Source organism: Squalius cephalus (genome assembly GCF_949319135.1).
Source record: "Squalius cephalus genome assembly, chromosome: 8".
In the NCBI taxonomy this organism is placed as follows: domain Eukaryota; kingdom Metazoa; phylum Chordata; class Actinopteri; order Cypriniformes; family Leuciscidae; genus Squalius; species Squalius cephalus.
The window spans coordinates 40,436,236-40,462,596 of NC_137129.1; the positions used below are offsets into that span (position 1 = coordinate 40,436,236).

The 26,361-nt window shown below is 42.4% G+C and overlaps 2 protein-coding genes and 1 long non-coding RNA gene across 6 annotated transcripts in view; 2 read left to right on the forward strand and 1 right to left on the reverse strand.

The window, feature by feature from the left end:
• The window catches only part of ankrd28a (ankyrin repeat domain 28a), a 33,605-nt gene extending 21,771 nt beyond the window's left edge, over positions 1–11,834 (forward strand). For all 4 annotated transcript variants that reach the window (XM_079878819.1, XM_079878820.1, XM_079878818.1 and 1 more), the window contains 11 exons: positions 408–609; positions 1,189–1,276; positions 1,366–1,483; positions 2,486–2,696; positions 3,657–3,744; positions 3,841–3,924; positions 3,997–4,142; positions 8,148–8,230; positions 9,673–9,755; positions 9,864–9,955; positions 10,877–11,834. In XM_079878819.1, the coding sequence (XP_079734945.1) occupies positions 408–609; positions 1,189–1,276; positions 1,366–1,483; positions 2,486–2,696; positions 3,657–3,744; positions 3,841–3,924; positions 3,997–4,142; positions 8,148–8,230; positions 9,673–9,755; positions 9,864–9,955; positions 10,877–11,166 (1,485 nt within the window). In that variant the 3' untranslated portion in view covers positions 11,167–11,834. The remainder of the gene's footprint in view (positions 1–407; positions 610–1,188; positions 1,277–1,365; positions 1,484–2,485; positions 2,697–3,656; positions 3,745–3,840; positions 3,925–3,996; positions 4,143–8,147; positions 8,231–9,672; positions 9,756–9,863; positions 9,956–10,876) is intronic.
• Positions 11,835–13,770: 1,936 nt separating this feature from the next.
• On the reverse strand, positions 13,771–16,374 carry LOC307163633 (biotinidase-like). The gene is made up of 3 exons (XM_079879760.1): positions 15,806–16,374; positions 15,220–15,369; positions 13,771–15,110 (listed from the first exon to the last, which is right to left on the reverse strand). The coding sequence occupies exons 1-3, from the start codon at positions 16,031–16,033 to the stop codon at positions 13,899–13,901; spliced, it is 1,590 nt and encodes a 529-aa protein (XP_079735886.1). The 5' UTR covers positions 16,034–16,374; the 3' UTR covers positions 13,771–13,898.
• Positions 16,375–17,714: 1,340 nt separating this feature from the next.
• On the forward strand, positions 17,715–18,361 carry LOC307163635. The gene is made up of 2 exons (XR_013822119.1): positions 17,715–17,787; positions 18,279–18,361. It is a non-coding gene; the product is annotated as an uncharacterized lncRNA (long non-coding RNA).
• Positions 18,362–26,361: the final 8,000 nt, after the last annotated feature.

Sequence of the window (26,361 nt, forward strand, 5' to 3'; positions counted from 1 at the left end):
GGTAGAATAATATTGAAATATTATTTGTGTGTATATATATATATATAAACATTTGTGCCTTTTATTTGTTGTACTTCCTGCCAAGAGAACACCACCTAACTGAGGCTAAATAAATAAATATTTTTTATATATATATATATATATATATATATATATATATATATATATATTCTCTTGGCAGGAAGTTCAGTAAATAAAAGGCTCAAATGCTTTCTAAATAATTACATGTAATATTAATAATAACCTTTATTTGTTATTTAGTCTATGGGTAGGTTTGATTGTCAACAATAACATGCAAGTCAAAAGTCAGCGTCAGTGCATTAATGTGTGTGTGTGTGTGTGTGTGTGTGTGTGTGTGTGTGTGTGTGTGTGTGTGTGTGTGTGTGTGTGTGTGTGTGTTTTGGCAGGCATATCACGGTCACCACCCCGCTCTTGAGGTTCTGGTGCAGTCTCTGCTGGATCTGGACGTGAGGACGCCTCAGGGTCACACCGCTCTGAGTCTGGCTGCGTTTAAGGGTCACGTGGAGTGTGTGGATATTCTGATCAATCAGGGCGCGTCAATGCTGCTGAAGGACTACACACACAAGAGAAGCGCCTTACACTCCGCAGGTCAACAACACACACACACACTTATGGCATCAGACACTAATCTCAGCCTCAGACCACCTGATCACCATTTAATATATATGTAGAGTAAATAAATGAGATTTCCTTAGTGAGTTCCTAAATAAGATTTTGTTTAAAAATGTTTTTGAAAGAAGTCTCTCCTGCTCACCAAGGCTGAATTTATTTGAGCAAAAATACAGTAAAAACTAATATTGTGAAATATTATTATTATTATTTAAAAAAAAACGTTTTCTATGTGAATATATTGTAAACTGTAATGTATTCCTGTGATCAAAGCTGGATTTTCAGCATCATTACTCCAGTCTTCAGTGTCACATGATCCTTCAGAAATCAGTATAATATGATGATTTGATGCTCAAGAAACATTTCTGATTATTATCAGTATTCAAAACAGTTGTGCTGCTTCATATTTTTGTAGAAACTGTGATACATTTTATTTTCAGGATGAATAGAAAGTTCAAAAGAACAGCATTGACTGAGACTGATGGTACATGAGCTGATGTGTCAGGTCAGATTGTGTGTGTTATTTTATTGTGTGTGTTTGATTTGGTCCATCTACAGCCATGAACGGTCACTCTGAGTGTCTGCGTCTGCTCATCCATAACGCCGATCAGCAAACAACCATCAATATACGTGATGGAAAGGGACAGTGAGTTTCAGAGCTTCTGTGTCTCCGCTATATGCTTGAATGCTGTCAGTCTGATGAATAGGTTAACTGTGTGTTGTTGTTGTTGTCAGGACTCCTCTGATGTTGGCGGTTCTGGGGGGACACACAGACTGTGTGTATCTTCTGTTGAGTAAAGGAGCCCTTGTGGAGGCCAGAGATAAATCTGGCAGGACGGCCCTCCACCGCGGGGTCAGTCACACACACAAACACCTAAATCAGAGTATGTGAGCAGAGCGGAAAAAATTTGCGCTCCACGCTCAAAGCATTTCATAATTACTCCGCTCAGGCTCCGCTCTGGGTGTACAATTTTCCACTCCTCGCTCGCTCCCCACGCCGTCCTTAATACGTCTCGCTCCGTTTTCGCTCCACGGTTAATTTTTATTCTTTTCTTTTTAAATAACACCAACCTCTGATCAGAAGATGCATGTACTGTAAAACGAATACGTAGTACTAAGAGAAGAACATCCACATACTTTATAGGAATTTTGAACAGCCCCAAACCAATAAATTAGGCTGTCCTTTAGCTCACTTTTATACAAAGCAAAATAAAAAACAAGTGTTGAATGAGGCTAAATTAAATAAATTATCAAACGAAAAAACATACATTAAATAAAATAAATAAATCACAAACTAAAATATGAAGTTAAACAAATTGCCAAATGAAAAAATATAGATCTCTTTAAGCCAACTTTTATAAAAATCGTCCAAAATCGCGAGTTGCACAGGCGGAAATCGCGAGGGGGTCGGTAAAAATATCATTAAAAGCATGTGTAAAATTAATTACATGATATATACTTTATATAAATGTTTGTGAAAGTACTAGTAAAACAATACAAATGCAAAATATGATTAGAAACATTTTGAGTCCCCCTCCGTTGCCTCACAGTGGTTTGGTCCTGGCTCGTGATTCGGAATTGAGCGATAGTGGAACGTTTTCAGAGCAAGAGAAAATCACAACGCTCCGACATTAAAAAAATCCGCTCCCACTCCGCACCGCTCACATACTCTGGTCTCAATGGAGAAATATGCCTTCATCTGCCATCATATTCAGTTGAGCCCAGAATATGACGAAAGAAAGCAGATTTGTGTCTAGGGTGTCACTTAATTAAAGATAGCTTGTTGGAATAGCTCTCCCGCGGTGTTTATGACGATCTATCTAAACGAAGATCTTTCCTCTTGACTGTGTCACAGGCGGTGATGGGTCACGAGGCGTGTGTGGAGGCGCTGCTGCAGCACGGCTCCAGTTTCGTGGTTCAGGACGGCAGGGGGCGCTCTCCTCTACACCTGGCGGCTGCTTGCGGTCACGTCGGGGTTCTGAGGGCCCTTCTGAAGATCCAAAAGACCGTCCTCGTCCTCAAGGACAACTGTGGTTTCACACCGCTGCACTGGGCCTGTTATAACGGTAAACATGCCGCCATCCAATCACAGTGATGCTGATTTACTCTCCCCCACGTCATCCAAGATGTCCATGTCTTTCTTTCTTCAGTCGTAAAGAAATGAAGGTTTTTGAGGGACACATTCCAGGATTTTTCTCCATATAGTGACTTCAATGGGGTCTACACGATCCCAGCCGAGGAATAAGAGTCTTATATAGACAAACCATCAGTCATTTTCTAATAAAACTAAAACATTTATATACTTCTTAACCACAAATGCTCATCTTGCACTAGCTCTGCGATGCGCCACGCATTACGTAATCACGTTGAAAGGTCACGCGTGACGTAGGCGGAAGTACAGACCTAGTGTTTACAAAGCGAACGTGCAAAGACTGAGTAAAACGCCCTTTAGGAATTTTTTTTTTAAATAAAAGGTAAAACAATGATGTCGGACGATTTTAAAGTTGTAGGAGAAAATGAGATGTTTTCACCTTACCATATACCTTTTTGAACCGGAACATGCGAGACCTTTCAACATGATTACGTAATGTGTGGCGCATCACAGCTAGTGCAAGACGAGCATTTGTGGTTAAAAAGTATATAAATGATTATTTATTTTATAAAATGGGCGATGGTTTGGCTTGAGAAGACTCTTATTCCTCGGCTGGGATCGTGTAGAGCTCTTTGAAGCTGCATTGAAACTGACATTTGGACCTTCAACCCATTGGACCCCATTGAAGTCACTATATGGAGAAAAATCCTGGAATGTTTTCCTCAAAAACCTTCATTTCTTTACGACTGAAGAAAGAAAGACATGAACATCTTGGATGACGTGGGGGAGAGTCAATTCTGAAGTGAACTACTCCTTTAAATTGATCAAAAGCGACAGTAAAGACATTTATAATGTCACAAAAGATTCCATTTCAAATAAATGCTGTTCTTCTGAACTTTCTGTTCATCAACGAATCGTGTTGTGTCGATCTCAGGTCACGACGCGTGTGTGGAGCTGCTCTTAGAGCAGGAGGTGTTTCGGCAGCCGGAGGGGAACTCCTTCAGTCCGCTGCACTGCGCTGTGTAAGAAACACTCGTATGATCTGCTTCCTCCTGGATGAAGACGTGCATCTGAAGCATCACATCTCTCCTCTCTCTCTCTCTCTCTGTGTGTTTCAGTATTAATGATAATGAATCTGCAGCTGAGATGCTGATTGAGACTTTAGGTCCAGCGATCGTGAACGCCACAGACTCTCAGTCCAGGTAAGAACAGGGTTTCTGTAGGATCAGCACTGCTTTATGTTCTGTAGCTGATGTGTTTTGTGTGTGCCGTAGGACGCCGCTGCACGCCGCCGCTTACACTGATCACGTGGAGTGTTTGCAGCTTCTGCTGGGTCACAACGCTCAGGTCAACTCCATCGACATGCTGGGAAGAACACCGCTCATGATGGCGGCCGAGAACGGGCAAACCAACGCCGTAGGTGAGACACACCAAATATAGTATTTTTCTTCAGTTACAGAGAGTTCAGAGATCAAACAGCAGATCAGTATAAGCAACAAAATGTTTAAAATAAAGTAAAAAAAAAATTGTTTAAATACACTACCATTCAAAAGTTTGGGGTCGGCAACATTTTTAACATTTCCTGTGAATTTTCAGCATCATTACTCCAGTCTTCAGTGTCACATGATCCTTCAGAAATCATTCTAATATGATGATTTGCTGCTCAAGAAACATTTATGATTATTATCAGTGTTAAAGGAGAACTCCGGTCAATTTTAACATTGAGCTCATTTTTTTGTAAATTTGGAGTGCTGTCAGTACAGAGAACAACGACAAAAATCGGTGTTGCCTACACCGAGTTATTCTATTTTTAAAATTTGCACCCTGTTGACTTCAATGGGGCAAGTACTAAACCTGCTTTTAGCCTCTTAAAGGAGTCATGACCTAGTATTACCTTGGATACCTACTGCTGTATTATAGTCTTTCAGGCCCTTCTAAAAAAGAAAAGTGGAAAAAAAATAAACACAGAGCTCCTCAGACCCTTATTTCTGAAGGCATTATTGTCTCGCGAGATCTGATGCGATATTTTGGCTGTCGTGGACGGTCATTATAATAATGCCAATGAGGGGCGTGTTGATTGGTGGCAGGAAGGAGGGGGGTTGACACCGCAGGTGACGCTTTAGCATATCATTACAAAATGACATCATGGCGCAAATTATGAATGAACCCGACCTGGCCGCGACCGGCTTCCCGGCCAGTGTATAAGTATGAGGCGCCGTTTAGGGCTTAAATCAAACTTCATTCACGCACACATATATGAAACACGCTTGCATACATACTAAGTAGTCACACATACATGTATATGAACTCTCCACGCACATACTCATATGAGACGCGAGCACACACACACAAACTCGCGCACATACTCATATGAGACGCGAGCACACACACACACACAAACTAGACGGCGCCTCATATATAAGCGTTAGGCAATCAATATACAATAGCCGAATTCATGATGATCTCAGTCATTTGTTGTTTGCAAAGTAACGTTAGCAGCCATTCCCCATGTTTACCTCGAAGCTAATACTCCCGCTAGCATACAATAGCCGCATTAGCAGTTAGCTGCTGTTTGTTACACAGAGTAGAGCAATAAAAACACATTCTTACTGTTTCAATTGCAGGCAAGTGTCTGATTGTTGGAATGGCCCCTTTTTCCAAACGGAGCTTCGATGCCAACTTCGCCTGATATTGCCTCAAATTTGTGAAGGATTCCGGCGTAAAATGTTTAGTTAGCACAGACACATAACGTTAAGCCAGTGGGAAGGGTTGTAGGAACCGCGTCATTAAAAATGAATTTAATCCACTGGTCCCTGACAGCTTGGTCCGTTCTTGGGAGAGAAAACACATTTACATGTTGATTCTGGCAGTCAACAACAGAGCAACTCAGTGTGCACTACGTTTCTGCTTCTTTCTCGACTGAATATGAGGGGAGGAGGGGCGCCAGGGCGCACTTCCTGCGGCAGGTCTGCGGTGTCCATATATGGTATATCCTGCCCCGTCATGACGTCAAGAGGGGGCTGAAATCAAAATCTCGTATTTGAGTGCGCGTGCACGCGCGCTGGTTTATGAACCCTGGGGTAAACGAACGCTTCACTTTTAAATATTAACTTCCCGGCCAGTGTATAATCGTTAGGCAATCATAACATACATTGATTCTCATGGAAAAGTGAAAATTGCAGGTCATGACTCCTTTAACATCCTTGATGTGTCATTACAAGTGCCCAGCCATGTGAGTGATTCCTTCAGAGTGAACACGAGTGAATCTGACTGCAGTAGATGTGAAAAATATGAATAAAAATTATGTTATTTCAGCCAGCGCACATACCTGTATTTACATCCTGTTTTCGGTCGAAGTCCATAGTAATCGATTGTCGAGTTCGGGCGCATGATCGTACGTACTAAACCTATGCGCGTGAACTCGACAATCGACTACTGTGGACTTCAGCCGAAAACAGGATGTAAATACAGGTGTGTGCGCTGGCTGAAATAACATAATTTTTATTCATATCTTTCACATCTACTGCAGTCAGATTGACCCGCGTTCACTCTGAAGGAATCACTCACATGACCTGTGCACTTGTAATGACACATCAAGGATGTTAAGAGGCTAAAAGCAGGTTTAAAACTTGCCCCATTGAAGTCAACAGGGTGCAAATTTTAAAAATAGAATAACTCGGTGTAGGCAACACCGATTTTTGTCGTTGTTCTCTGTATTGACAGCACTCCAAATGTACAAAAAAATTTGCTCAATGTTAAAATTGACCGGAGTTCTTTAATCAAAAGTTTGTTCAGGATTCTTTTGAACAGTTATTTGAAATATAAATGTTTTGTATAATTATAAATGTACTTAGTCTCTTTTGATCAATTTAATGCGTCCTTGCTGAATACAATAATTAGTTTTTTCAAATAAAATAAAAATCTTTCCAACCCCAAACACTGAAACACTAAGTGTATCTCTTTTCACAGACTCGTGTTCTATTTATTAACTGTCAAACGCAATAGAAATGTAACAATGTAACAATTAGTTATTTGTACTTGTAATAATGTGAAGTTACTTTTGTAAACAACATTCCCCAACAGTGCTTTATTTATTTATTTATTTATTTATTTATTTAGTTAGTTATTTATTTAGTTAGTTCTTTTAGTATTATTATTATTATACCACTATACCAGTATTTGTTAATATTTTGAATTAGCTTTTATTTTTTATATTTTTGGTTTTCATTTTAAAGGGGGGGTGAAATGCTCATTTTCACTCAATCTCCTGTTAATCTTGAGTACCTATAGAGTAATATTGCATCCTTCATATCTCCAAAAAGTCTTTTGTTTTATTAAATTTTTAACAGAAAGATAGGCTGTACCGAGTCTTTCCGGAAAAAAACGAGCGGCTGGGGGCGGGCCCTGTGGGCGAAGCTAAAGCTGTGCTAACGCGCCGAGCTAGAGACAACACACAGAGACATTTGTTCAACAAACAGTTTTACTCACCGTCCGGTTCCAACGCACGACCGCGAACCTTTATCATTGTGACTGCTCGATCCTTAAGCATTAGACGATCTGCAAATCCGTCGATATGGGCTTTGTTTATAAAACAATCATCGTCGAAATGCAGGGAACAACAGTCTTACACAACTCCGTTTATGCTCAGGAAAACAAACTCCATCCACGGGTTCCTTAACGCTGGGTTCTTTGGGAATCTGTGCAGGGTTGTCTTGCCCTGGCAACCAAAAACACACTTCTTTGGTGACATTGACTTCCCAAAAGCCGGGCAGGGCGCTTTGATGGCGAACTGCTTTCACTCTCTTGCTCTGGTCTACGAGTGCGCGCGCGGCCGCGATCTTACCGGAGAAGTGCCCTTAGAACCCATATAAGGAAATTCCGCCCTATCTTACGTAAGACAGAGCCATACTCGAAAAAAACTTTCCGAAACTTGTGACAACCCGGAAGGAGTATTTTTGGAACAAAAATCAAACGTACAACTTAGTTTTTGAAACTTTGTCCATGTTTAGCATGGGAATCCAACTCTTTACCAGTGTAAAAAACTCAGTATGCATGAAATAGCATTTCACCCCCCCTTTAATAACAGTTTTGTCATTTTTGTTAGTTTTTTTTTTTTTTCTTTTCTTTTTTTATTGGAGAAATATAAAGAGTACAGAAAGGCTTAACAAAATTTAAAGTAGTTTTTTAGTTCTATTTAGCTTTTATTTGCATTTCAGTTGCATTGCAATCTTTTGAATTTCATTAGTAGCGAGGCTTTTCATGGATTGATGTTACTGAGTTGTGGATCTAGAGGGCGATAGAGTTTCAGAAGTGTTGTTATTCAGGAAGCTGCTGTAAACATGTCGACACGCTGCTCGAGGTCGGTCTGACAGCAGCTGGAAGTGTTGATGCTGATATGATTGTGACGAGTGTGTTGTTTCTGCAGAGGTGCTGGTGAGCAGTGCAAAAGCAGACTTCACATTACAGGACGCGCACAGAAACACAGCAATGCATCTGGCCTGCAGTAAGGTACAATCTCAATGACGAATACTGACTTTACATCAACTTTACATGAGAGTCCATCATCCAGAGTCTAGCTTACTAAGACATTATTGGCAGATATAGAATAACAGCTGACTTACATAAGTCTGTTATAATTTTATAAAGATCTCATTGATTTACATTGCAAACTATCAGAATTTCATCTTGGTTTTGACCATATACAGTACAGGTCAAAAGTTTGGAAACATTACTATTTTTAATGTTTTTGAAAGAAGTTTCTTCTGTTCATCAAGCCTGCATTTATTTGATCAAAAATACAGGAAAAAATGTAATAATGTGATATATTATTACAATTTAAAATAATTGGTTTTCAATTTATTATACTTTAAATTATCATTTATTTCTGTGATGCAAAGCTGAATTTTCAAGATCATTACTCCAGTCTTTAGAAATCATTCTAATATGAGGATTCATTATCAAAGTTGGAAACAGTTCTGCTGCTTTAATATTTTTTCATAACCTGTGATACTTTTTTAGGATACTTTGATTAATAAAAAGTAAAAAAAAAAAAGAAGCAATTTTTTTAAAAATAGAAATCTTTTGTAACAACAATATACACTACTGGTCAGTAATTTTTTTCTTTCTTTTTTTGAATTAAATCAATATTTTTATTCAGCAAGGATGTGTTAAATTGATAAAAAGTGATAATAAAGAAGATTCATATTATTAGAAAATATTTTTTTATTTTGAATAAATGCAGTTCTTTTTAACCTTTTATTCATCAAATATATTAGGCAGCAGAACTGTTTCCAACACTCATAATAAATCAGAATATTAGAATGATTTCTAAAGGATCATGTGATAGACTGGAGTAATGATGCTGAAAATTCGGCTTTGCATCACAGGAATAAATTATTTTTTAAAGTATATTCAAATAGGAAACTATTATTTTAAGTTGTAATAATATTTCACAATATTACTGTTTTTTTCTGTATTTTTGATCAAATAAACGCAGCCTTGATAAGCATTAGAGACTTCTTTCAAAAATATAAAAAAATGTAATGTGTCCAAACTTTTGACCTGTAATGGTAATTAACCCTAACAAAAGAAAAAAATTGTAAAATCTTATAGAGTTTGATATAGTGAGAATATGGAGGGCAAAACACCTCAGTTTGATTCAGAGGCCCAAATTGAGCAAAAATATCAAATTTGGTGCATTTGTTGTTTTATATATATATATATATATACTATATGAGCCATAAAAGACGTAAAATGTATCAAATGTGATATCAATGGATCATTTAAAAATTTAGATTTTTCTATTTTTTTTCTTTTGTTAGGGTTAATTTCCATGATCCAACAAAGGCTTTTTTTGTTCATAGAGTATCTAGCATGTCTTCGGCAGCCTTGCGTGCACTCGTATTTTGTGGAAATGCAAATCTAACTTCACCTGTATTGTTTGTTTTTAGGGGCATGAAACCAGTGCCTTGTTAATTCTTGAGAAGGTCACGGACAGAAACCTCATCAACTGCACGAACGCAGCGCTGCAGACGTAAGTTTGGTGTCCTCATGCATGTTCTCCTCCTCTTCCTCATCATCATCATCATCATTATCTCGAGATTAAAGAGAGCTGCTTCTCTCTCTCTCTCTCGTGTCTCAGGCCGCTACACGTCGCGGCTCGTAACGGGCTCACGGTGGTCGTGCAGGAGCTGCTGGGTAAAGGAGCCAGCGTCCTCGCCGTGGATGAAAACGGTGAGCGCTTAAAGGGTTTTAAAGCACAGCTCATTTTTCATCAAAGCAGAATTATTATTAAAGATGACTGAAAAAGTAATGCCATAAAACAAATTACTTGAAATAAAATACAATATTTTTAAAAACTTGCCAAGGCAACATTCTCATTTTGTTTAGTTTAACTTGCACTAACACTGAAATAAAAACAATAGAAATATTAAAAATTGAATAAAAATTATAAAAGCACAACAAAATTTGTTTTCACTAAAATTAAAATTAAAACAGAAAATATAAAAACATTCAAAATATTAATAAAAACTGTAATATGCATCTCAGTGGTACTAAAATAACACTGCATCAAAGACTTTAAATTGAAATCTCACTATAACTTCAATTAAAAAAAACATACAAGTGTACCATTACATGTGATGGTAAGGTTTTTTTTTTTTTTTTTTGGAATAAAAAACTAATACTTTTATTTAGCAAGGATGCGTAAAATGTATCACAAGCGATTAAAGTAAATTCAGCTTTGCATCTCAGAAAACAGTTATTTTTAATTGTAACAGTATTTTACAATATTACTATTTTCACTGTATTTATGATTAAATAAATGCAGCCTTGATGAGACTTTTAAAAACATAAAAAAACCTGAAAATCTTTCTGACACCAAACTTTTGATCGGATGTGTGCTTATGGGTGATTTCCAGGTAAACGGATATGCTGCTGATATTATTTCTGTACAATAGATTTGCATCATGTAAATTTACATCAGCACAATATTTGCACTTGGGGTGCAATTTTTTGTTTTTGTTTTTGACCACATAACGTGTTATATAATAGCTGCATATAACTGCCATATTGACATTACTTTGACATGGTCATGTATACAAATATTTCTATGCAAATAAACATGAATTGAATTGGATGAAATGTGTTTCCCAGGTTACACTCCAGCTTTGTCTTGTGCCCCGAACAAAGACGTGGCCGACTGTTTGGCGCTGATACTCTCCACCATGATGCCCATCTCTCCCAGCAGTCCCGGCACCATATCAAACCTCACGTTTACCACCATTAACCATTACTCCAGCCCATCCAAGACCGTGACCTTTGACCCTTTACCCATGCTGCGTCCCGAGCACGTCTCCTACCGTAAATTCAACAGCCTGGGTCGCGAGGACGGCCTCATCGTCCCCGATGATGAACTCAATGATTCAGACTCGGAAACGTACTGACAACACACTCTGTCCCGCCCCTCAGTGTCTTAAACTCTCGCCTCATTGGCCGAATGGTGACTATGCTAATTAGGGTCGTCTCTCAATGACCGGTGCGTACGAAAGTCTCAGGAGAAAACGGAGAAACAGGAAAATAAGTGGCCAACACTGCAGTTTAACCAGTCTATTTCTGTTTCTTCTCTACTATGTCAATGTTTGAACTCTCAAGCATCTCTAATACTCTTTATTTAAAGCCAAATTCATTTTGTTTTCCTTAATCAGAAGAAATGGCCTGTTATTGCCAGCATTCACGGGAAACGTGAGAAGGCAATGGATTGTTGTAACTGCAGAAGACGTCAGGGACCAAGAGCTGCAGACTTTTCCTCCAGCTTTACTTTTAATCCCCGTTCGTGCATGAAGATTGACTTTAGGTTTGCATCATCATGGATTATTTATTATTAAAAAACATGAAGACTTTCAGGATCAATCTGAGTATTTATTCCTCTGCTGTTGTGAGGAATTACAGCGTTCTTCCTGTTGTGTGTGTGTGTGTGATTGTGAATTCGAATGGTTGTGTGTGTGTGATTTTATTTTATAATTCAAATACAATGAAAAGATCAAGTGTGTGACTTGACCTTTGGTACATTGTTAATAATTATTAATAATTCTAAATAAATCTTTTGCCATAAGATTCTACAGTGTCTTTTTATTACAGAAACTTGCCAAATATTAAAAAATTATATAAAAATAATGTATTATATTTACTATGTGTGTTAAAAAATAAATAATAATAATATAATAATATATATATATATATATATATATATATATATATATATATATATATATATATATATATACAGTATATATATCAGAACATAAATTAGTCTGCATACAAGAAAACATTTTATTTATCCAATCCAATAGTTTTTGAATCTATTCATTTGTTTCCTAATTCTATTTAATGTTTGCGTATAATATATTTATTGTCAGAAATCTTTTTAATTTTTATTTTTAATTTAATATTTATATATTAGTTTTCTTTGTTTCAGGTATATTTTTCACCCCGTTTAATGTTCCGTATTATCTATTATTGAAGTATAGTTTGTAAATACTGTAAATTGTACCATTTAAATGTTTTGTAAAACCTTAATGCCCAGAAAGATTTATTTTTGTAGGAAAACACCAGTCGATAATTGAGTGTCTCTTTCACTGTTATAAGCTGGTATTTATATGTGCACATCATTTTATAAATTCATGTGCACCCATAATCTTGAATCAAAATAACTTCCCCTCCCTCTTGCAGCATCTCTTCTCTTCTCTGATGACGGGGGCGGGGCAACCTGTCACTCACATGAGATCAACCAATAGCAAACCACAACCATCCAATAATTTCCCGTGGACAAAATCAAGCCCCGCCCTACATTTGTTCTTGTTTGAAAAGCCGTTTCACTTGGATATACGGCACAATAGGGAAAAAAGACTTGACTTCCCAACTTCGATTTCATGCCGACTTTAATCACTGCTAGTCTTCAGCTTTAACAGTTAATTCAACTCAAAAATTAAAGCTTTCTAATCATTTACTCACCCTGATGTGTGGCAAAGAGGAAGATTTTCAGCCATTTAATTTGGATCTGTTTCTCACATAAAGCAATTGTATGACTTAAGATAACTTGAAATATAGCATAAGACTATTTCTATAAAACATAATTCTTTATTTCGGTGTCCTCAGCGTCCAGTTATTTTAAACTACAAAACGGCTTATGCTGCTTGATATTGCAAACTGGTTTTTATCATCACACTATTTGAATGTTTTGTCATAATTATAAACACACTGGTTTGTAGTACAAATAGATTTACCATTTACTGCTCGTTGTTATTCTTTTAAGTTATTCACCTATAGCGGCTAATGAATCAGTCTCGCGCATTCATAGAATATGACGTACTTCCACGTTACAAGTTGTATCACCTTATTTATAATGTGGAAGAAGAGCATAAATATTCTTAAAGGGGTGGTGTATTGCTCTTTTCACAAGATGTAAAATAAGTCTCTGATGTCCCCAGAGTGTGTATGTGAAATTTTAGCTCAAAATACCCCACAGATATTTTTATATAGCATGTTAAAATTGTCACTTTTTAAGGGTGAGCAAAAACACACCGTTTTTGTGTCTGTCCCTTTAAATGCAAATGAGCTGCTGCTCCCAGCACGGGGGGCGGAGCTACAACAGCTTGTGTCCTGAAAATTTCAAAAACTTTTTTTGTTTATGTTTAAATTTATGTAGCTGATGTAGAGTTAACTATCTTCTAGTCATTGATTAGCAAATTCTGTCATGATAATATATAAATCGCATTCCCGGGGGCGGGGTTTATGTAAATATTAGAGTTAGTGATGTCACTAACCCGGGAGGAATGTGGTGTAGTCTCTACCAGCCGTTTGTTGTAGTCCTTAAAAAGCGATTTCTTTAAAAGCAAATATCTCCCTTTGCTTTGAACTTTGAGCATCGTAACTTTGCAGATGTTGTTTATGCTCAAACAGCAACATTACACACTAACTAAAGCTAGAAAAGTGAAATCATAATCAACCACCCCTTTAAAAACAGTTTTTGACAGGAAAAAAAATGATATAAGCTTGGAATGAGGTTTTATTAAAAAGTTATGACAGAATTTTTCATTTTCATTTTTGGGTGAAGAAATGCAGTTCAATCTAATTCATGTTATTTGAAGTGCACTATAATTAGTGTCCTATGAAAGTTTTAATCATTGTCCTTCTCATAGTGTCTCCCATACAGCACAGCTGTTACGAGTCCAGCGCTCATTCCCGTCCGGCTCATGTAAAAGCGGTTTCCTCTCTCCCAACCAGAATGATCCGGAATATACAGAGTCATCCCATTACCCAGAATTCCAGGGAACACATGTCGAGTCGCAAAGGTCCCCGTCAGCCTGAAGTCCACCGGTGTGCGAGCGTGTTCGGTTTCTCCTCCGCAGCTGCTGTGATGTTCACCTGTGCACTTCACCAGAGCGCAAACCTCCAGGTAATACGTCCCGTGCACCACATGGAGGCCGTTGAAGACGCCCAGAGCGTAAAACTCATGCGTGTCGGACCTCCGGAACAGCAGGTGGCAGCAGACAGAGCCACTACAAATGCTAATGTTCCCTTTACTGCCTCGCAAAGGGACCAAAGTGAAATTATCATACATCATGATGGAGGTAAAGGTTGTAGATGTAGCTTCTTGTGCACATTCAGAGTCCTTTTGGCAGTATTTTACACCATCATCTGGTTCAAAGCTACTTGTAGGCCAAACATGCATCTTTTCTGGTTCTTCTGACCTCAGTTTCTCTTTTGGATACCCAGAAAATGGCATCAGTGTAGGCCATGCTGCGTCCCCAATAAAAGCTGGATCCAAAACTGGCACTCTACGCACCAGCAATTTCCCAGAATCCCCCTTCATATCATGATGAATGAGCGAATCCCATGGCGTGAAGATGCCGCTGCCGGTTATGCCATGCTGAGCGGCTCGGATGTTGGCGGCCAGCAGCGTGACGCCCGTCGCGTGCGAGAACGAGCGCTGAAACTGTATGGCGGCCAGCAGGGGGAGCTGGTTCATCCACGCGGTGGGATACACGATCTGCCGGACGCCCATGTCCTTTACTAGAGTCAACGCCGGGTCACGGAACAGAATGTCGAAGCACGTAAACACCCCGAATAGGCCTGCAAACGGTGTGGTGAAAGTGACATACTCGCACTCCGGTGGAGTGTCAAACGCCGCCTCAAAGTACAAGTTATATTTGTGATATCGGGCCACGATGACGCCGTGGTCACTGAACACCACGTTTGTGTTGAACTGGTACTGGCCGTCCGCAGGACAGCGAGGGTCGGCGGTTCGGTTACAGCTCTGACGGGACGGCATGTTGGCCACCACGAAGAGACGGTTCTTATGAGCCATACAGCTGAGGCTTTGGAGGACCTGAGAAAGAAACATAACTGGTTAGAAACTGTGAAAAAAGTGGCTCTAAAACTGGCACTCATCATGTCTAAATAATACTTAAAAAGGATGGTAAATATCAGTTTTGTACCTCAGTGTCTGGAAATCTGTGTGGATCAGCACATGGACTCCATGTGACCTCCTGAGGGTCGGGAACGGTCTCCAGATAACCAGCGATAGAAGCTCTGGTGAAGTTGAACCCATGGATGGCGTCTTCTGGAAACACTATGATCTGGGCACCCTGTTTAATACATGATATATAAACGTTAAGGGTCTTGTAGACATCATTTAGGAATGTCTGTGTATCCACAGTTAAATTACTTGCATTTTTATGGTTTAATGCAATCCTTTCACATTAGCACCCATTACTTTTAGGCAAACTAGTATCTCATTCATTTAAAAATGTATTTTGTTCAATGCCATTTTAAGGGTCGTTTTATCTTAGAAAGAAGCGTGTTCATGTGCAAAGTGTTTGTGAAATAACCTTTTGACAAAACAATTACAAAGCACTAAGAGATGTTTATCACTATAGAGGTTGTGACATTTTCTGGCATTAATATTATGCATAGTTTGCATATGGTACGTGTTTAAATGGGTACAAATTATTATTGCATTCCCTTTATTGTTGTCATTTGATCAGTGTTTGAAGCTCTCACACACACCATCTGTCAGTGTACCTGCTGTGCTGCCAGCACTGTCTGCTCTTCAAACACACGCAGGTTCTGCTTCATGTGCTCCAGGGCGGCTCTCCGGTCCAGCGGGACTCTGGGGTTCGGGTTCAGCCGCACTCGGTGCTCGTACACCGCCGCCACATAGGACGGATGATCCGCGGCGAGGATGAGGTTCAGTCCGCTCAAACAGAGCACAAACCCGGCGAGCCCGAGTGCCATGAGGAGGGTGGACATGGAAACATGTGGGTCAGTCTGTCATGAGCTCAAAAGTGAGTCCAAAAGTTCAGGTTAATCATTGCTAAACCTGTCATGGATTTAAGAAGTCTTATTAGCGTTTATGTAAAAATTGTACATAAACATGCGGTGCAACAAGGTAAACAACGAAGGAACGTTTTCTAAAGAAACGTGTCGCTCCCTGCTTATTTATATCCCTTCGGATCATTTACATTAGCTTTTCCGTATAAAAATATATTTGCATGCACTTCCATTTTTTTTTTTTTTTTTTTCTATAATAAACAGGCTACAGCACATTGTTGTTAATCGTCTTCCGGGTGGCATTACGTCACTCGTAATCCGCGATTCTATTGGTTGACGTGAGCTCCATTTTTGTCATTTGTCGGAAAGATCGAGTGGGAAGCTCGGGATTTTCCTCAAACCCCGATGTTTACGAGTTGGGGGCGTGTCAGTAAACAATGGCGGAATACCAGTATTTAGTAGTGAGTGAAGTAAGCTAATTGCTTGCTACAAAAGATGATAGCATTGTAATAGCAATATAATAAGCAACGATAAAGTTTACAGTGGCTTCATAAATTAATTAAAACCTAAAAAAACAAGATATGCACAGTCTTTGTTCTTCATTTTCTAGAAATAGAGTTAAGCTTGCTGTATTTTTGTGTAGTTATTTAAGAGAAGGTACACTGCCATCTTACTCCGACGAAAGTGACCTAAACACGACTTCCCACCTCGTAAATAACTTCCCAGGAGGACTTGAATGCACCATATGTAATGTTTTTTGAATGGCATGTAGAAAAATACACTTGTAGCTGTAAATATTGTTTACTTAATATGTTGCAAGCTTATTACAGTGTGTGGCAGTCAGATATTGTTATTTAGCTGTTTTTATTCAATTCAGATTAAAATTTTGTGTAAAAATGTCTTACTTTTGGAAAATAATGAGTCAACAAAGATGTTTAACACTACAGCTGATCTAATCTCTGATTCATTAGATGGAGATGGATGGCAAAGTTGAGCATATTGCATTGTGGGATATAGGCCTAGTATCTCATGCAGTGTGCTCTTGTTATAGCCTACTGTACATTATGGCAAATGGAGTCTGTCAGACAGAAAAATGACTGCAAACTTGATCTGAAACGAGCTGTCTGGGTCTTCTAATGTGATGCAAATGTGAAGAGACAGTGTAGTGCTGAATATCTAGAAAATAAATACAGTATGTATTATATTGCTGGTTGAAAAACCAAACTGATGTGAAAATGACCGTTTCTTCACATTAGGTCCTATTGTTTGAATATATTATTAAAAACTACACTGCTGTTTTTGAAATTTCAATAACTCCAGATTCAAGTAGGAATCTCTTTCTCTATGACTTACTTTCTGCTGTGGAACACTAGTGTTTCTCAATTTCAGTGAGAAACTGAAAGTCAATACAGTGAAAGTCAATGCGATCCAGTGTTCTCCAAAATATATATTTTTGGTGTTCCACAGAAGAGAGTTTTGGAGGAACATGAGAGTGAGTAAATGATAACCGTTTTTTTTTTTTTTCATTTTGGGGTGGACTATCTCTAAGAGGAAGAGACTGACCAAAGAAATCATAATAAATGCATTCCATTCCATCCTGCAGTAATAGCACATCTCCGCCTCTAGCGAGGGGGAAATATTCAAATAAAAGCCTATAAGTTCAACTCTGGCATTCACATTGACATCTTTCAAGAGAATTAACAGACACAGAGAACAATCATCCGTGGCAAACGGTAAATATGACTATTTTATATACAGGTGAAACTCGAAAAATTAGAATATTGTGCAAAAGTTAATTTATTTCAGTAATTCAACTTAAAAGGTGAAAGTAATATATAGAAAATTACATGCAAAGTGATATATTTCAAGCATTTTTTATTATAATTTTGATGATTATGGCTTACAGCTTATGAACATTTTCAAAATTTCTGAGATTTTGAATTTGGGGTTTTCATAAACTGTAAGCCATAATCATCAAAATTATAACAAATAAAGGCTTGAAATATCTTGTCTATATATAATATATTAGTTTCACCTTTTAATTTGAATTACTGAAATAAATGAACTTTCGAGTTTCACCTGTATACAGGTTATGTTTTATAGGCGATCATATTAGATGCAGGCAATTTTTGGATGTGTCTTAGTTCGAAAATATTAATAAATAGTATGATTTTAAAAGGTTGAATATTATTATTTTATTTCGTTGTTTGCCTCATCTAAATAGTGAGCTGAATATGGCTTCCAAAACTGAAGTACTACTCCTGCTAGTGGCTGTAATGATTGCAAGCTATGGTCTTACCAATGCCGCCGACACAAGCAGCACAGCCAGCACAACCAACGCAACCAGCGCAACCAGCACAACCAGCGCAACCAGCATAACCAGCGCAACCAGCATAACCAGCATAACCAGCACAACCACCGCCACCAAGGCCACCACCAGCACTGCGGCATCTCTTTCACCGGTGGGGATGGTGGGGCTGCCTGGACTTCTGATCTACACGCTCACCTCCACTGCGCTTCTCAAACTCTTCCAGCTCATCTGATCATCAACTCCCTCAGTCTGTGACTGTCACACGGCTAAACCTACGGGATGCACTTTGCTTTTTGGGATGCAGATGTCTTTTAGAAATTAATGTCAAATTAATGTCAGATTGATGAATGTTTTACAGATACTTACTGCTTTGATAATTATCTGCATGTTATTAAAATATAGAAAAAAAAATGTATGATCGTATGAAGACTTCATATTAAGAATAAAGAAAAACACTTTTGATGACTTTGATGTCTTACCTAAATGACCTTCCACCAGCAGAATGGTTAAGAATGGGCATTTACATATAGGTAAATTATTGAATAATATAATATAAGTAAAAAGATCCCAAAGCTCATTGAAGACAATTAAACAATCAGTAGGCTACTAAAATAAGAAGAAAGAAACTACATAGAAACTTACTACAAGAAACTTACAAATAATAGGACGTAAGTATACGTATTTCAGCTATGGATATAACAGAAGATTACTACAGAAATTGATTAAACTAATTAAATATCAAATTAAAAACTGCATATTCATCACTAAGAAATAAATATATATTGATTATTATTAAAGCTATACAGAAATGATTAAGTCAAGAGCACAGAATGATTCTTTTTAGTTGAATGTTTGATTAATATTAATGACAGATGGTTTTTAAAAAAAATTTAATTAGGGCTGCTAATTTGATTAAAATCACAATCTCTTGAATGTTTTTGGTTGGGTCATCTTGTCAAATGGTCTGTAGCCCACTGATATGAGGTCCAGGTTAAACGTTTGATTACAACAAACAAATATTTTAAAAAAAACAAAAAACTTTCCTTGTTTTCCCTAGTAAATTACCATTTGTTATCTATGGAAATCGTGCTTTCTTTCTTGCGCTCTCTCAACCACACAAACACACACACGGAAACATCACACACAGTTGTCAGCGATCCCCTGTGATTTTATTGAAAAATACAGTAGTTTTGCATCAGAAAATCTACATGACATTTCTCTCTAGTTACTAAAAAACCCTGGGAATCAGACAGTCCTTGTGTACTTGTGTCACGGGGTGACCAGGGCCAGAACCTTTCTGCACGGGAGTTGTTGCTATGGAGGAACACTTCTGGTGCAACACCGGGCCGGTTCCGGTGACTCACGAACAGGGCGGAAATGCAGCGAGAGTTGATCGGGCGAAATCACCGGCACGTGCGAGGGAAAAATCCCAAACGGTGATTGGGGCGCGAGAAGCATAAAAGACGCTGACATTGGAGAGAGGGGAGCAGCGAGGGAAGGAGGAAGAAACAGCGGGAGACACAGTAAAGACGCGAGAGAAGGACGGAGGACTGAGGAAGCAGGATTCTTTCAGCTAAGTGGCTAACTTTCTTTGGCATGAATATTATATGAGGAACGATTATAACCCCATATTGCCTAAGGATTCTTGTACTCTGTTTGTTACCCGGGAGTTGGTTATCCGGCCTGATTGAACCCCGAGGTGGGGGTGTTTTGCTGGGAAGATAAGTGATGTGGAGATGATGGTGCAATAGATTCCTGTGTTATGCCAGCGCATGAAGATTCCATTCATCGAGGTGTCCATCTGAGCCCGAACACTGCCTTATCCATTGCAAGGTTTGGAATGATTTGCAGTGCTGAGTTGATATTTTCACGTGTGGAGTTGAGAGTTTTGTAGTGTACACACGAGTGTGGGACTTCCGCGGATTGTTCGGGCGACCGAGTGGATAAACACTCTTTATGTAACTGCGCCGGCTCATGGAATCCAGGTTTTCCTGTGAGTAAGAAATACAGAGTCAACGTTGACATCCTCGTCTGTCCTCCGTCTGTGCTGAAGCACATCAGAGCTGCTGAACTGAGTCCATCTCCTGCTGTAATCCAGTCCTGTGAGTACAAAATACAGAGTTAATGTTGACATCCTCGTCTGTCCTCCGTCTGTGCTGAAGCACATCAGAGCTGCTGAACTGAGTCTATCTCCTGCTGTCATTCAGTCCTGTGAGTACAAAATACAGAGTTAATGTTGATATCCTCGTCTGTCCTCCGTCTGTGCTGAAGCACATCAGAGCTGCTGAACTGAGTCTATCTCCTGCTGTCATCCAGTCCTGTGAGTACAAAATACAGAGTTAATGTTGACATCCTCGTCTGTCCTCCGTCTGTGCTGAAGCACATCAGAGCTGCTGAACTGAGTCTATCTCCTGCTGTCATCCAGTCCTGTGAGTACAAAATACAGAGTTAATGTTGACATCCTCGTCTGTCCTCCGTCTGTGCTGAAGCACATCAGAGCTGCTGAACCGAGTCTATCTCCTGCTGTCATCCAGTCCTGTGAGTACAACATACAGAGTTAATGTTGGCATCCTCGTCTGTCCTCCGTCTGTGCTGAAGCACATCAGAGCTGCTGAACCGAGTCTATCTCCTGCGGTAATTCAGTCCCGTGGATAAGAAATACAGAGCCAATGTGTGTTGGAGAGACAAAGGAAGAGACTGCTTGATTTTAAAAGAGACATTCCTTTAATAAATAAAAGTTTAAATTGTATCTCCTGTCGTCTGACTTCTTCTGTCCAGCGGGGTAGCTCCTCAGGGTGGTGTGGAAGTTCGGGGGTGTTGGTTGTCCGGCTCTGCGCCAGCACACCCCCGGCCTGTGACATTTGCCGTAGTCGGCAGGGTTCCACCCTGAGTTGAGCACCCGTATTCCGGGAGATGGAGGACGAAGAGGCACCAGCTGCTAGACCCCAAGTTATGCCGGTCTTTATGGGAGCACCTTGGGCGCAAAGGTTCGGAGGGCCCGGATCAGAGCTGAGTCTACATGAGTGGAAAACCCAGACTGAATACTTGGCCGGCTTACAAGGGATGAGTGAACAGCAGAAGTTGCAATTTGTACTGGGGTCCCTTGAGGGGGAGGCCAAGAGGGAGGTCCAAGCCGCTCCCAGGGCTGCACGAGCAAATGCAAAGGCCGTCTTCGACTTCCTTACTGAATTGTATGGTGATGCCACCCCGGTGGCTGCTCTCCGGGCCCAGTTTTTCAACTTCCGGCAAGGTCCCCGGCAGAACCTCCGTGCATACTCTTTACGACTCCGAGAACAGTACACTCGCCTGAAAGAACGAAGCGATCACGGTCTGGGGGACGAAGCTACCCTGTTGCGGGATCAATTCCTCTTGGGGCGATGGACCAATCCGCCAGAGCCTACGTTTAAAACTCCGCCAGGACCCCACATTGTCCTTTGAGGCTCTCCGACGAGAGGCCTTGGCCCAGGAGGTCGACCATACCGAGACCACCGACCCGCCCGCTTGCATGGCCGCCAGTGGAACCTGTACCCCCGCGGCTACAGTACCAGTCGACTGGAAGCAGGAGCTACGTGCAGAGCTCATGAAAGACGTCAAAGAGCAGATGGCTGAGCTCTCTAAGACCCTTTTGGATGAACTCTGCCGGGGCCGGTCTGGTGGAATGCCTCCGCCCCGAGAGCGGTCCTATTCTGATGGGAGTCGGGAGATGGGGCGCCGCCCTGGGCGGCCGGGTCAGGCCAGGTTCCAGTGGGATGATCAGGGGCAGCCAATCTGTAACCACTGCGGGGAGTCGGGACACATGAGTCGTCAGTGTGGCCCACGGCGTGGTTCGCAAGGGGGTTTTTAGGTTTACCGGCCACTGTGGGTCAAGTGGTCGGGACCCCTTCGATTGACCCCCCCCTCCTTGCCTGCTCCCAGAGACCAACTGGTCGGACGTTGTCCTACAGTCGAAATCCAAGTCAATGGTAAGAGGCTCCAATGCTTGGTCGATACTGGCTCTCAAGTCACTTTGTTCTCGGAAAGCCTGTCTAAGGAACTCTTTGATGGATGCCGAGGCCAGGGGACCGAAGCGCCCTGGCTCATTCTTCGGGGGGCGAACGGGCTCGATATCCCTTACATTGGATACGTAGTAGCAGACTTTCATATCCAGGGGGTCGGTGTCCAACAAAAAGGCGTTGTCATTGTCCGAGACCAGTGTCTGGGGGCCCACCGAGCCCTTTTGGGCATGAATGTTATCTCAGAATGTTGGGAAGAGCTGTTCCGGAGTCGGCCCACCCTAAGACCCCCTTCCACAGAGGAGCGAGAGTGGGAACGCATAATTACAGACTGCCGTAGGATCCATACTGCCAGAGCAAAGTGGGACCGGGAAGATGTTGGTCGGGTGGCCTGCAGGTATGCCCTTTCTGTTCCGGCGAGGAGTGAGGCCATTATTTGGGCCCGGTTGCCGGCCCGCTCGGATAGACCAGACGACTGGGTTCTTGTGGAGCCACACTGGGATTGTCGGGCGGTTGAGGTTGCCCGGGGGCTTGCTGTAGTCCGCCGAGGGCGGGTGTCTGTGAGAGTGCGGAATACCAGTCCATACCCGGTTAGCCTTCATCGTCATCAGCAACTGGTCCGGGTGATATCAGTGGATCCTCAGCAAGTGCGAGAAAGCAGAGATGTGTGTTTCAGCCGAGTGGATGCTGCGGTGGTCGAAGTGGTTATTGCGCAAGAGGATCAGCGAACAGACCCGGTTGAAGGCGGAATGCCAGACCATCTGGCAAGGGAGTCCCTATGGGGAGAAGGACTAGAGGAGGACCAGCGGCGTCAGCTCCAGGACCTTTTGAGCAAGTGGCGGCATGTGTTTTCCACCCATGAAGAGGATTACGGCTGTACTAGCATTGTGAGACACCAGATCCCCACGGGGGACGCAGCCCCAAGTCGGGAGCGGTATCGTCCAGTACCACCGACACTTTACTCAGAGGTTCGTGCCCTATTGCGGGGGATGCTGGAGGGAGGCATTGTCCGTGAGAGCAGTAGTCCCTGGGCGGCCCCTATTGTCTTAGTGCAGAAGAAGAGTGGAGCTTGGAGGTTCTGCGTCGACTATCGGAAGCTGAACAATGTGACTAAGAAGGACGCCTTCCCACTACCACGAATTGAGGACTCTCTCACGAGCTTAACCCAGGCCGCCTGGTACTCCACGCTGGACTTAGCCAGTGGGTACTGGCAGGTCCAGGTAGAAGAGGGAGACAGAGAGAAGACCGCTTTTACCACCCCCTTCGGCCTCTTCGAATGGGATAGGATGCCGTTCGGACTCTGCAACACTCCTGCAACCTTCCAGCGGCTCATGCAGCGGTGCCTGGGAGGACAACTGGTCGACTCCACGCTGGTATACTTGGATGACGTTATTGTCTTCTCCCCGGACTTTGCAGCTCATTTACTCCACCTTGAGCCACTGTTCCAAGTGATGGAAAGGTACGGGCTGAAGTTACGGCCGGATAAGTGCCAACTATTCCGGAGGGAAGTGAAGTTCCTGGGTCATTGTGTCAGCGCTGCGGGGGTCTCCCCAGATCCAGAAAAGGTGTCGGCTGTGCAAGGGTGGGAGCCCCCTAAAACTGTTCGACAGGTGCGATCTTTCCTGGGCTTTGTGGGGTACTACCGATGCTTTATTAAAAACTTTTCAAAAATCGCCAAGCCCCTAAACCAATTGCTTGTGGGCACTGCACGCCCACGGGGCCGGGGGTCTCCCGCGGTGACTTGGAGTTCAGCATGTGAGGCAGCTTTCCAGAGCCTTAAGCAGGAGTTGTTGCAGGCCCCGATCCTCGCCTATGCTGACTTTTCTCAACCGTTCATCCTTTACACTGATGCAAGTAATTTGGGGTTGGGAGCAGTGCTGGCACAGCGGCAGCAGGGAGTGGAAAGAGTGATCGCTTACGCGAGCCGAAGCCTCCATCCAGCAGAGCGGAACGATTCGAACTACAGCTCTTTTAAGATCGAGCTTTTGGCAATGAAGTGGGCAATGAGCGAAAAATTCAAGGACTACCTGTGGGGGGCTAAGGTGTTGGTGGTGACCGACAACAACCCCCTGGTGCACTTACACACGGCTAAGTTGGGGGCGGTCGAACAGCATTGGGTGGCCCAATTGGCCAATTATGACTACCAGTTGCAGTATCGGCCTGGTCGGGAACATACGAACGCGGACGTGCTCTCCAGGCTCCCAGTCACCGGCACGAGTGACCCGGCTTTAACCCGTCCTAATGAGTCAGAGGGGGAACTTTTGGTGGGGGTAGTAGAGGCCCCAGGAACCTGTGTGGTTGATGTCCCCGCTAGTTGGGGATGGGATCCTAGGCGGTGGAGAGAGCTACAGGGAAGGGATGGAGATCTGGCGACGCTGCGGCCCTACTTGGAGAAGGGCTCCTTGCCTCCCGCCGCAGAACGACAGGCGCAGACTGCCACGGTGAAACGACTCCTGGGGCATTGGGAGAGGCTTCGCCTGAAGGAAGGAGTGATTTGCCGGTCTGTTCAGGACCCAGCGACCCGAGAAATCGTGTACCCGGTGGTGGTGCCTGAAGACCAGGTCCAGCCATTATTGCACGCTTACCATACCCAGATAGGGCATCAAGGCCAAGTGAGGACATTGTCCTTGTTGAGGAGGCACTTCTTTTGGCCCAGGATGGAGGCGACGGTTGGAGCCTTTATTCAAGATTGCCCCCGTTGTTTGCTTTTTAAGACCCGGAAGGAGGTGAGAGCTCCATTAGTCCCGATGCGGCCACGGGCCCCTCTACATATTGTGGGAGTGGACTTCCTGACATTGGGTCGACCAGCGGACCGCTTTCAAAACATCTTAGTGGCAACAGACTTGTTTACTAAGTATTCTTGGGCTGTTCCCACTCTCGACCAGACGGCGACTACCACCACTATGGCCCTCTGGAAGACCGTGTTCCAGCCTTTCGGATGCCCAGAGATCCTCCATTCCGACCAAGGTCCAAACTTTGAGTCAAGGGTTATCGCAGAACTGTGCCAGCTCTACGGGTGCCGTAAGACTCATACTACCCCGTATCACCCCCAAGGGAATGGGGGGTGTGAGAGGTTTAATTAGACCTTGCTAAACCTATTGGGGACTCTTGATGCGGACCAGCAGAGTTCGTGGGTGGATTGCCTCCCCTCTTTGGTGCAAGCATACAACAACAGCATACATAGTACCACAGGCTTTGCGCCGTCCTTTCTGATGTTTGGGAGACACATACCTGTCGACCTACTCTGGGGGACTGCTTCAGCGGCAGGGGCCCCGAACACCACTGAATGGGTGAATCGGCACCATCAACAGCTCCATTTCGCCTATGGGAGGGTCACGGACCGAATAAACGGAGCTGCAGAGAAAAACAAGCGATTGTACGACCGAACAGCCCGTGAAGCCCCTTTGCTGCCCGGAGAGCGGGTACTGGTTCGGGATAGTCGGCGTCAAGGAAAAGGCAAGTTGAGTGATCGGTGGGAGGTTATGCCTTACGTGGTGGAACGACAGAGAGACCCTGACTTACCGGTGTATACCATTCGCCCTGAAGGGAGGTCGGGCCCAGAACGGGTGTTGCACCGTAACCTGCTTCGGCCCTGCCCTAATTATTCGAGGCCTGCGGGGGAGGCTCCAACAGCCCCTAGGACCTTGGAACCAACGGTGGTGGGATGGGCAGTGGTCCCAGAGGGACTGGAATCTGTGGCAACAGGGGAGCCTCTACCATCCCCACCCCGACGCTCGCAGCGAGACAACCGGGGGCAACCACCTGCGAGATACGGTGAGTGGACCTCCGGTCAGGAGTTCTAGGTACTAGAACTCATTGGTGGGGGAGGATGTCACGGGGTGACCAGGGCCGGAACCTTTCTGCACGGGAGTTGTTGCTATGGAGGAACACTTCCGGTGCAACACCGGGCTGGTTCCGGTGACTCACGAACAGGGGGGAAATGCAGCGAGACTTGATCGGGCGAAATCACCGGCACGTGCGAGGGAAAAATCCCAAACGGTGAT

Bases quoted from the DNA above. Each gene is read 5' to 3' on its own strand.
- LOC307163633 (XM_079879760.1), bottom strand. From the start codon at position 16,033: ATGTCCACCCTCCTCATGGCACTCGGGCTCGCCGGGTTTGTGCTCTGT. The intron at 15,370-15,805 runs GTACACTGACAG...TGTATTAAACAG, and splicing joins CAGTGCTGGCAGCACAGCAG to GGTGCCCAGATCATAGTGTT. The intron at 15,111-15,219 runs GTACAAAACTGA...TTTCTTTCTCAG, and splicing joins ACAGATTTCCAGACACTGAG to GTCCTCCAAAGCCTCAGCTG.